The 12,310-nt window shown below is 44.0% G+C and overlaps 1 protein-coding gene across 8 annotated transcripts in view; it reads left to right on the top strand.

Moving 5' to 3' along the window:
- Gpatch2 (G-patch domain containing 2) overlaps positions 1–12,310 on the top strand; it is a 176,109-nt gene that overhangs the window by 161,614 nt on the left and 2,185 nt on the right. For 3 of the 8 annotated variants that reach the window (XM_045149791.1, XM_045149774.1, XM_045149764.1), the window contains one exon: positions 8,674–9,523. The exons of 3 other annotated variants lie outside the window; for them this stretch is intronic. In XM_045149791.1, the coding sequence (XP_045005726.1) occupies positions 8,674–8,894 (221 nt within the window). In that variant the 3' untranslated portion in view covers positions 8,895–9,523. Of the gene's footprint in view, positions 1–8,673; positions 9,524–12,310 lie in introns of those variants that run through there. 2 more of the 8 variants (XM_045149808.1, XM_045149801.1) reach the window with 1 other exon arrangement.

Raw genomic sequence — 12,310 nt, 5'->3', positions numbered from 1 at the left:
AAAGAGGTTTGCCAGCAGAATGCATTTTATAGTTTGAGAACTGTCACCTGTAAAGGTGAAGAGAAGCGCTGAGCAACATAAGAAGCTGTTACCTGCACTCCTTACAAAGGCAGTCAGCAGTGCCAGCAGGGGTCTTGATAGTACAAAGTTTCTAAAAATCATTAATTGATTTTCTGTGCCTACTGTATTTAATTTTTTTCACTGTAAATACTAAATTCAGTGTTAGTCACAATGCACATTGCCTATCTGTTTTGTTTTCTTTGAAACAATATCATAATGCAAATATTAATTTGAAGCATCAATTTTTGGATTTTTTTGAGGTAGGGTCTCACCGCAGTCCAGGCTGGCCTTGAAATCACAGTGTCCTCCTACTTCTGCCTACCTCGCTAGTACTGGGATTATGCCGAGCTGAGGCATCAGCTTGTTTCTAAATATTTTAAGTTCTGTCAGTGAAATACTTATACGTATTATCAGTGAAAGGAGGTCAGATCCCCACAGACCAAGTCTAAGTGGATGTAGGTGTCATGTGTCTGTAATGCGGGTGCTCCTAAGGCAGTAGAGGAGCAGAGTCAGGAGAATTTTGAAGCCCATGGGTCACCTAGGCACCATTTGCAAGAGCACACAAGAGACTGTCTCATGGAAGAAGAGGAGCCGCACCTCGAGCTGGTCCTCTGACCTTTGCATGTGGGCCTGGGCATGTATGTGCCCATATCCACACATAAACACATAGACACAGACACATACATGTACACACACAGCAGAAAAGAGAGAGAGAGAGAGAGAGAAAGAGAGAGAGAGAGAGAGAGAGAGAGAGAGAGAGAGAGAGAGAGACCTGTTGATTTGGCATAGCTATTCTTCCAATATTTTCATGAATATGTGAATTTTTGGCCAGAGATTTCATGACAGCTTTTAGTGCTTTCAGCTTTGTCCTCCATAGTCTACTGACATTTTTTTTTTTAATTTTAATAGGAAGATAGTTTTATTATGACTATTTCAGGCAGTAAAAGTAGGTTATAAATGATAATAATGAGCTGGTCATGGTGGCGCATGCCTTTAATCCCAGCACTCGGGAGGCAGAATTAGGAGGATTGCCATGAGCTCAAGGCTGTCCTGACACTACATAGTGAATTCCAGGTCAACCTGAGCTAGAGTGAGACCCTACTTCGAGATGATAACAATGAACATTTCCAGAGGTAGTTTTAAAGCAAAATCCATACCATGCATCATCAGAAATGTTTGGTGTAACCAAACTGCTTTTCAAGGTACTATATTTCTTTACTTGCCCATGATTAATTTATCAATGTTTATGTATTAGTTTTGCATCAGTGGCTTCATGTGACCATTGTAGAGCATCTGATGTTTTCCAGTATTTCAAAATGGACTTTCCTGGGGCGACTGTTGTTTTTAACTCTTAAATCCAAATTCTATTTGAATGAATGCTAAACAGACTGCCCTGCATCTCTTGACAAGCACACCAGCACTCCAGCACAGCACATGCGTTTGGTAGAGTCTTAATAAATAAGTCTCTATGAACATCAGGGCAGAGAACACTTAGGGACATTAAGCACACATGCAAGATACCAAACCGTGGCAAAAGAGTGGTGAAAAACCACGGTGAAGAGTAAATTCTTCAAAATACAGAAAACCTGGCAGTGATGAGTAAACTATTAAGCCGTCTATTTAGATGCACTGCTGAGACCTAGATTGCAGAAAAGGAAGTGAAATATTTCAAGACCAGAAATGGTCTTGACCAGCCCCTGGAACCTGTGTGGTCTCTTGTCAGGCCTTGAGGCATGTGCCATTGTCCACAAGGAAAGGGAGCTACAAGGGGAGCTGAGTGCTGGGCTGTGCCTGCTTGGGAGATCAATAGCTCTAGAACATTCCCTCCTCGGGAGGAGGAAGGCTACGAACTCGCCCACAGCCTGGGAGGAGACACGCAGATTGAGCTACATGTACAGATGCCAAATGCCTGGACTTAGGTTTCCAGGTTAAAATGACAATCAACCAGATAACTGACTCAGAAGATGGTCTTGGCTGGAGGGAAAAACACTGTGAAATGCCCACCTTCCCCTACAGACAGAGAGATGCAGCAGTGATGAACAGACCATGGGTGTTCTGACCAGCCAGGGTGGAAGGACAGCAGGCAGTTGTGGGGAAGAGCCAAGGAGGAACTTGACGTTTTATCATTTGAAAGCTAGAAAGGCAGTAATTTTAAGATATACCTGAATTATGTACCTAAAAGTAGCTAAAGATAAAAAGATGGGAAATCATGAAAAACAGAGAGTCTGGGTGCTTTCAGGAGAATGAAAAACTGAACAGATTTGTTTTGTTTTGTCTTGTCTTGTCGAGATAGGGGCTCAGATGGGGGCTCAGGGTGTAGCCCAGACTGGCTGGGACTAGCTGTCCTCTAGCTTCAGCCTTCCTCGCCCTGGGCTTACCGCAGGCACGTGTTCCCAGAATTTGCATAAGGTAGAGAGAGCCAGGATTTACAGTAGTCACGGAGACAGTGTGGAACTTTTAAGCCTGAAGAAACACATGAAACTTCATGTTCAAGTCTGCTCTGGGAAACAACTAATCTATTAAAGTCAGAGCACCAAGACTTTAAAGGGACCTAATCTAGCTCGAGTGTGTGTCCAACTCAACTCTTAGCATGAGTGAGGTTCATGAAAATAATGTGGCTTGCAGGAAAAGATGGATCATTACTAAACCTGAAGCCTCACCTTGGCATAACAGAATCAACTTTTTTTTTTTTTTTTTTTTTTTTTTTTGAGGTAGGGTCTTACTCTAGCCCAGGTTGACCTGAAATTCACTATGGAGTCTCAGGGTGGCCTCAAACTCACGGCAGTCCTCCTATCTCTGCCTCCTGAGTGCTGGGATTAAAGGTGTGCACCATCGCGCCCAGCTTCAGAATCCACTTTAAAGAAAGAAAAGAAAATTAAAATGGAAGAGTGAGCAAAGAAATTGAATGTATAGTTAAGGCTGGAATTTACTGAATAAGTAAAGGTAATAATAACAGTGGGGACATTCATCATGAAGAAGATTCACTTGAATGTATCAAAGATGGGTGAGACATCTAAACAATAATAATATGCACAGTGGGACAGAATAACTTCTGCCTTTTGATTTAAGATAGTAATTACAGGAGAACAACCCATTTCCTAAGCTAGTCTAAGCAAGGAATAGGTGCCAAGAAAAGAAACAAAATATGCCTAGGAAAGTAAGATGATTTTCACTAAATAGTACAGTGAAAATAAGTCTGAGCATTATTAATCACAACAAATATATATGGGTGGATTTCAGTTAAATAATACTTCAATTTAATAATAATAACAGAATTGTTTAAAATAATTTAATAATGAATAAAAGACTAAAACCCGGGTGGGGCTATAGCTCAGTTGGTAGGGTACTTGCTTATCATGTATTAGGTCTTGGGTTCAATCCCCAGCTCTCCATAAACAAGGCATGGAGGTGCACATCTGTAATTCCAGCACTGAGTGAGGTAAAGGCAGGAAGATCAGGAGTCAAAGTGCATCCTTGGGCATACAGAGAGTTTGAGGCCAGTCTAGTGTAGATCTTTGTCTCAAAAGAGAAAAACATTAAGTATAAAACCTAGTCAGTGTGTACTTTTTGGAATAATACAACTAGTACATGAGATATAATGTAATTTCTAGCCAAAAGAAGCTCTAATGGGCAGAGTCACAGTGAGTGGAGTAGATCTTGAGGCATTCTGTCTCTTCAGTGATACAGTGTGTTTTGTGACTTTCCATGAGTGTGAAGTATTTGAATCAAAATAAACTTCATTCAGTGAAGAATATGTAACAGAAGACAATGATGTGGTAAAAATATTGGTGATATAATATAGTTTATCTTTTGGTTAATGAAAGAGCAAACACTTGATCTCAGATGTTGTGAGTTCAAGTTCAAAGTGGGATACTGCCGAGCTAGATAAGCTGGAACAAAAAACATCAGATTGATCTGTAAAATAAAGGCATCAATTTCTGCCTTCCATGCTGATCAGGAAGATCAAAAGAAGTGATCGATATGAAAACAGCTGTATCTCCAAGGACTGCACTCGCCATTGCATTCTTGTATTCAAATGTGTGCGCTGCACGATTGCCATGTGCACATGGACAGAAGTGACTGCAATTCTCAGCCACCTGGATTTTCACACAGCTTGAAGCAGCATCTCTGCAGGCTCATGAGGGAGTGTGTCAGTGTAAACCAGTGCAGGCGGCGGAATGGGGTGTGTGGGCTCGGGAATGATCATCTCTAGAGTGTGCAGCCTGCCTCACTCACTGTGTGACCCAGTGACTCAGAGGAACAGATAATATCATGGATCTGACCCATTGCACCATATATGTCTGTTCCCTCGTAGGCGGATCACAAATGATTCTGACCATATAGTAACAGACATGCCCAGGGCCTCTGAGACCTGTACAGTTGTGTTGTAAGATCGCTTGTAATTTTTCAAAAGTGTACCTACTTTGACATATGGTCATTCCAAAACAACAAAACGTTTTTTTATGAAGAACACTTCATCCTCCACATACTAGATTCCATCTTCTGTTTAGAGTTTCATCCCTTGTGAACAGAAACTGGTTTCATATTAAATTTCCATTATATAAAAAATAAGTGCAAGCCCGAGGAGGACACCTAGCATGAATAAGGCCCTGGGTTCGACCCCATGGCACCTCAAAGTAAGTGTAGTTTATTTTTTTTTTAATTTTTTTAATTAAAAATTTAAGCCAGGGCTTCCAGCCTCTGCAAACGAACTCCAGACGCGTGCGCCCCCTTGTGCATCTGGCTAACGTGGGACCTGGGGAACCGAGCCTCGAACCGGGGTCCTTAGGCTTCACCGCTAAGCCATCTCTCCAGCCCAGTGTAGTTTATTTTTAAGCAACTATTTAAATTGATTTTATTTAAAATCACATGAAAATGCATGGGATGATGCAGATCAAGTATTTCAAACATTGACACTGAGTGGTCGCACCCACCACTTTCTTTCTTCTCAAATTGTGTTCCATTAATGCTGCTCCTTGAGTCCTTAACAATAGTGAGAAATCCAGGTCCCTGAGTTAGACGCTGAGGACAGAGGAAAGCTCACAGCTCAGATTTAATAACGTAGCTAATAATAATAATGGCTCTGTGCCTCAGCTGGCCAGGAGCATGATAGAGGGAGGAAGAGAGGAGAAAGACTGGTCATGAACTGATAATTGCCTTCTGAATACAGGGCAGTGACCGAGGTGGAGCTGGCTGGCTGTTACATGGGGAGCAGCGTGTGTCCCTCCGCTTCCGCTGGCTCGTGATCCAACATCAATACAACACTTCAGGAGCCAAATGACTCAACAAGCTTCCAATTAGGCTTGCAGTCAGCTGGATAGATTAGAGCCTAAGACAGCTGATACAAGACTTTCATCTCTTGACCAATTACGAAGTGAATCGCCCCACAGTACTCTTCCAAGGATTTGAGGGGAGAGGGCCGACTGGACTGTAATAGACATGAGATCCAGAGGCGGCCTAGGAGCCAGAGCTTGAGTGAGAAGCACTTGCTGCAATTGCCATGCAGAAGGAGAGGAAGTGAGGCTGTGAGATAGTTGGAACTGAGACTGAGTTGTTCCACTCCCTGATCTGAGCTCATAAAACAAGAGGAGACACCAGAGGGGGATGGGGGATTGCTCTCTTTTTTTCCTTCCAAGTACAAGATATTGCTTTATTTGATTCTATTTTTATGAAGGCCAAGAGTTAACTCAGCATTGGAAAAACAATGAGGGAGAAGGAACGATTTCCACCATTATGAAAACTCAAGCTGGGAGGCAGAGTGGCCTCAGCAGACTCCATGCTTAAATGACAGGTTTTCTAATTCGTGAAGTACCTCAGAGATCTACTTTACTTAGGGACCATTAGTTGAACATTATTAACAATTTCTTTATAGTGATGCTTTAAATTGGCCTCCTATATTTTCTTAAATATAAAAAATTAAAACTGAACTTCTGCAAGCTGTTGTACCAAACGTATGAGTAAGGAGATGTGTTGCCCATGGCAGCATTGGACCTATGGTCTTATTTTAGCTTGTGGATGAAGTTAAATTACCTCACGGCCCTCACTGAAAAGTCAGAGCTGTGAGATGAGGCCAGTTGAGTGTTTACCCAAGGTTCATGGGCAGCAGCTATGCCAGGTCAGGGTGGTTACCCGAGTCACTATTTTGAAATAAAAGCTTAATTGCTTTTTAGTTATTTTTAGTAATATTTTGAGCCAAAGGCTTTTTTGGCTTTTTTTTTTTTCTGTAACTAACAGTCCACATTTTATTCTCCCCGCTCTTTCACAAAGTCTCATACATACATAAAAACTTTTGCATGGGTGCATTTGTGTACTGTCCAAGCAGTATATGATGTTCATCTAGAAACCTGCAATGGCATTACCCACTGCTATTCAAGCTGCAGGTAGTTGAAGGGCTTTCTCTTGTTATGTGCTAAGGCACTTGTTTCTTGTAGCCATGGGGATAAACCCAGGTCCTTACCCACACTAGAGAGGTTTTCTGTTACTCACATGAATCCCCAGCCCTCAGGTTCTTATGCAATTAGTGTAAAATTCATGTGGCATCTCGGTTCTTACTCAGTGTGACCAATTCCACAAATGGCAAGTATTGTTCTTTCTCCTAAAGCACTGAAGTACTTGAGGAAGTGCCTTGGAGTCGGCTGATGACCACCTCATAAGAAAGGTGAAAGATCCCATTATGGAAAGCTCACTTCTAGCTCTCTGAAGTACGCCATGTTCTCCAGCTTAGACTCAAAGGACTGGTCCACTTGCTGATCCCCACAAGGCAAGTGTGCAGTGCCAGATAAGGGACACACCACTGGTGCTTCGTTGTAAAGAACACAAGGGAAGCTGGGCAGGGTGGCACATGCCCTTCATCCCGGCACTCAGGAGGTTGAGGTAGGAAGATCACTGTGAGTTCAAGGCTGCTCTGAGACTACACAGTGAATTCAAGGTTAGCGTGGGCCATAGCAAGACACTCCCTCCAAAAAAAAAAAACAGAACACTGGGAAGATGGCTCAAAAGGTAAGAGTGCTTGCTGAGTAAAAATGAGAAACTGAGTTTGATCCCTGGCACCCACAGAAAAAAGCCAGGTATGGCCATGCATGCCAGTAACACCAGCACTGAAGGCGATGGAGATAAGAGTGACCTCTGGGGCTCCCTAGTCAGCCAGTCTAGCTGGAAAACAGTGAGCTCTAGTGTTGGTGAGAGACTGCCTCAGAGAAATAAGGCGGAAGGGTGGTAGAGGAGGACTGCTGCTCGGCCCCTCTGGTCTCCCCTGTGTGCACGGGGGCCACATCTGTCTCCATATGTGCAGACGCTACACACCAAAAAATAAAAATAAATAAAAAAAAACAGCATGGAAGTGTGCTTGCAGTTTAAAGAGCCATAGTAAATCAGCCTTCTGTGGAACCCACACGAAGAAATAGAACAGTACTGGACAGCCACAGATAGGATTTTGTTCTAGTTCTTGTCATTGATGCTTATGGGCATCCTGTGTTTTCTTTACCATCAAGGACAGAGCTCAGCTGCCTTTTGTGCAGTATAGAGGTGTAGGGCTAGAGAAGAGGTTGCTGTCATAATCACCAGGAGGAAAATTGATGGGAAAAGGGTGGAGATGGAAGTATGTGGGTTGAAAGGGTGGAAAGATGTGGGGTGAATGAGTGGAAGGTGTGCGTGAATGGCATGGCATCTTCTGACCCATGAGCCTTTAAGAGTATTGGGCATCATTTCAGCCTGTCCAAGGACAACACAGTCCATGTTTCTGAGAACTGCTGCAGACCCGGGGACTACGCTGGGTGTCCGCAAGCACTGGTGGTCCTTCGCAGTGAGGTGTCTTTTTCTCTGGAGGAACAGGGAGGACTGTGACTAGATAGGAGTCTTCAGCATTCTTTTCCTCCATGGTCCCTCCTCACCTGCCCTGAGGGCCATCGAACAGGGAGCTGCACACAGAAGAAGAGGACGCCACCAGTGCTGTTTGTGGTTTGGTTTCATCTGGGTTTTACTGCATGTCACGGTCCTGGGCAAATGTAAACTTTTGAGGAATAAGTTGCAGTTTCGGAATGCCCCGTGAGGCTAGCGTGGCAATGAAAACTAGTGCAGCCGAGCTGGAGAGACGGCTTAGCAGTCAAGACCTTGGTCTGTGAAGCCTGAGAACCCAGGTTAAATTCCCCGAACTCATGTGAACCGGATACACATGGTGGTGCATGCATCCTGACTACGCTTGCAGTGGCTAGAGGCCTTGGCATGCCCATTCTTTCTCTCTCTCTTTCTCATAAATAAGTAAAAATAATTTTTTTTTAAAAAAAGGAATTAATTGTTGCAAAGTACTTCCTGGTTTGCAGAGAACCTGTAGACCTTAGCTCATTGGATCGTGCAGCTGTGTGTGCCATGGGTAGTGGATGTTGGCATATGCCTTTTTACAGGGGATCAATCTCAAGCCCATGAAAGTTAAATAACCTGCCTGCTGCTAGCTGCTTGAGCTGAGATTATGCGCTTGTCTGTACTACTATGAGGACCAGAGACAAGAAACAACCTCTCTAGGACCTTGCAAACAAAAACGACAGCCCCTGTTTGTCAGAGGCTTAGTCAGTCTTCACTGCATCCACGCTAATGTCCCTTGCCATGTTCTCATTTCAGGAATTGTGGGTGAAAGCGCCCAGCCCATCCTGGAAAACAATATTGGAAACCGGATGCTTCAGAACATGGGCTGGACTCCTGGGTCAGGCCTCGGGCGCGATGGTAAGGGTATCGCCGAGCCAGTTCAAGCCGTGCAGAGGCCAAAAGGATTAGGACTTGGATTTCCTCTACCAAAGAGTAGCCCCACAGCTACTGCCTCCAGTTCAGGAAAACCCACCTAGGAAGGGCAGAGAGGACAACGTTTCCAGTGTTGATGCCCTTCTGCCCTCTGTCCGACAGCTGCCACATCTTTTCCACCTTTGAAACAGAACTCCAAGTAGCTTCAAACTAGCATCCTGACAGCGTACAGTCCCACCATGGCAGCAGAGATGGGACTTTATCACGGCTCACGGTGCTCACGTTCTCAGTGGTTCTAGCTACTTCTCTTATTTATTTGGATCTTTGATGTCAGTACTTCTGCTGCTGTATGCTTGGGTGTGATGCCCCAGCAAGTGTGGGCGCACCCGCTGAAGTGTGAAGTCCGGGAGGACTGAAAGGGCGCGTTGTCCGGGGTTGCCGACACTAGGGAGCAGAGCCCCACCACCCCGTCATCTCCGAAAGGCAGCGTCACCTCCCAGGAAGCTGGCCGCGGCGGGGCTTTCTGTTGGTGATGCCCTGCTTGTCCCATCTGGACAATGTATGAACTTCACAGTGGATGATAGCTATTCATTTCCCTCGGACGTTTCTACAAAAATAAACCTCATCGTTATCACCAGAGTGCCCTCAACATTACTTCAATGTAGATTTTATAAATGTTACCTCATTTAGAACACAAAATAATTATTAAAATAAAACTTATTTTTCAAATTCACCCTGGCTAACCTGTAAATTTTGTTGATTGTGATGTCTATTCCTGGAGGCCATACTTATTTCGTAAAGATCAGCTCAAGGTGATAAAAACTGATTTCAAGTTTTAGCAATTGAATTATTAATACTATTGAATCAGTTTATTCAGAGATTTGAATAGCTCTCCAAAGAACTCAGATTTCTGTCAATGCCTAACTCCTTACCACGATAACCAGAGAGTGAAGTGTACCAGTCTTTCCAAGACCTAACTCATCATTTAAAATTAAGCCCAGCAGTCTTTATTCTCTACCTAGTCTGAGTCATTTGCTTCAGTGTGCCAGATTCTAACCTGCTCTTTATACAGAAGATGTGCAGTTGTCATCATCTTCCTGAGATGACTAACAGCCATCCTTCTACTTTTAACAGCCTCTGGTGGCTCCATAAAGGTTCCCATAACCCACCTGAATCTATCCTTGGATGAGGGAATGTGAGCTCTATGGCGTATGGTAATGTTTAGTTTCATTTATTTGTAAGGAAAGGAGAGAGTGGGTGCGCCAGAGCCTCTTGCCTCTGCAAATGGCCTTACATGGAGAGTAGGGAGATCGAACCCTGGGCCAGTAGGCTTTGCAAGCCAGCACCTTTTAACTGTTGAGTCGTCTCAGTCCTGTTTTAGTGTTTTTTCATTAATTAAGTTGCTACAATAATTTTTTTTAAGACAGTAGAGAAAGCGTAGACAGGTAATAGACTTTTCAGCCTCCCCCTGCCCTTCCCCCACCCATGGTTTCTTATAAAATGACTGAAGCCATTTAAGACAGACTGGCTCCCAGCCCCTGAAGATCTGTCTTGTAAGACTGGCTCTCAGCTCCTGGGAGCTGTCTGTTGTTTTCAGCTCAGTGTTCTAAGTGATGCAAAGCTCTCCTGGTAAACAGGAGACCACACTCATACCAGACTAGTATAAGACCTTCCTCAGTTATAAGTATGCTGTTGGAGTCAGGTTCACATTGCTGGTAGAAATCACCCAAACAAGAGCAGCTTCTGGGAAAAAGGTTTATTTTGGCTTACAGGCCTGAGGGGAAACTCCAAAATGGCAGGGGAAATGATGGCATGAGCAGAGGGGTGAACATCATCCTCTGGCCAACGTCAGATGGACAATAGCAACAGGAGAGTGTGCCAAACACTGGCATAGGGAAACTGGCTATAACACCCATAAGCCCTTCTTCAACAATACACTCCCTCCAGGAGGTGTTGATTCTGAAATCTCCATCAGCTGAAAATCCAGCATTCAGAACACCTGAGTTAATAGGGGACACCTGAATCAAACCACCACCTACACAAATCCGTGTGAATGCTGGTCATGGTGGTCTTCCGACAAGTGCAAACCTTCTGAAGGAAGATGTTTCATGGGCTGCTTTCTTTTTAAATATTCATTTGCAAGAGAGAAAATAGGCATGCCATTTCCTCTTGCCACTTTAAACAAACTCCAGACTCATGTGCCACTTGGTGCATCTGGCTTTACATGAGCACTGGGGAGTCAAACCCAAGCCATCAGGTTTTACAAACAAGTGCCTTAACCACTGAACCATCATTACAGCCCTCTGGCTTGCTTGAACACCCACCATTCTATCTTCACGTTTCTCATTAACAGAAGAGAGTTTTTTCTCTTGACTCCCAGGGGGCTGCAATGTGTAGGACACATGATACGCACTGTCAGCAGGGTCCTCCTTGAGCATTCGGTGCTGAAGAGAGGGTTCCTGCGACTCTGCTCACACCTAGACATCACCTGAGAAGTAAACACATGGCAGTAGATGTCTCCTGAGGAAATGAAGCTTTAGTGTTCTCATTGCTGCCAAAATAGCTGCCAAGAAACAGCTGTAGAAGGGGGTTATTCTTCTTTAAATATTTTTATTTATTTATTTATTTGAGAAAGGGAGAGAGAAAAAAAAGTGGAAATACTGGGACCCCAGCCACTGCAAAGGAACTCCAGACACATGCACCACCACGTGCACCTGGCTTACGCGTGGGTCCTACGCCTTAACCACTAAGCCATCTCTCTAGTCCCGAGATGGGGTTTATTCTTGCTTACGCTTCTGAGGGGATCATTCCATGGTGGAATAACATTGAATCAGAGCTGGTCACATTGTAGCCACAGACAGGATGCAGAGGACAAACAGGCAGGGGGCCAGGCTATAAAACCTCAAGGCTCATCCCCTACCCCCGTTGACATACTCTGTCTAGCAAGGTTCCACCTCATAAAGGTTCTGCAGCTTTCCCCAACCATGCCACCAGCTAGGAACCAAGCGCTCAAGCTTACAAGCCTGTCAGTGTGGTTGGGGCAGGAGGCACATTTGACATCCGAGCCACAATGTTCTGCAGCTGGCTGTCTCATGACGCATAGTGTTTTCTAACATCAAAAAGCTTCATGGTCTTTAAAGCTCCAAACACTATTCAAAAGTCCAAAGTCTCTTAACTCTGGCTCCCCCCATTAAGTGAATAACAAGATGAGTTATATACTTCCAATATATAATGGCACAGTAAACATTCTTAATCCAAAGAAAGGAATGTGGGGCATAGCAAGAAAGTTACTTTTTGACAGTACAGTCATAGAACCCAAGGCCCAGAAATTTACAATTTAAAATGAACCATTCTTACCTCCATTCCAAAGTACTCAGTTATTTCCTCTGGTTCCTAGTGAGGCTTCTCTTCATCACTATACCACTTCGCTTGCAACTTTCCTAGTGCATAGGTCTATTTTACTATCCCCTCCTCACAGCAGCCAAAAGACATGGAGCATGACTCATTAGCAGTGTGACTT

The sequence above is a fragment of the Jaculus jaculus genome, chromosome 1, assembly GCF_020740685.1.
Source record: "Jaculus jaculus isolate mJacJac1 chromosome 1, mJacJac1.mat.Y.cur, whole genome shotgun sequence".
Taxonomy (NCBI): domain Eukaryota; kingdom Metazoa; phylum Chordata; class Mammalia; order Rodentia; family Dipodidae; genus Jaculus; species Jaculus jaculus.
The sequence above is the reverse complement of the archived record's forward strand: the minus strand, read 5'-3'. Positions and strand labels throughout refer to the sequence as shown.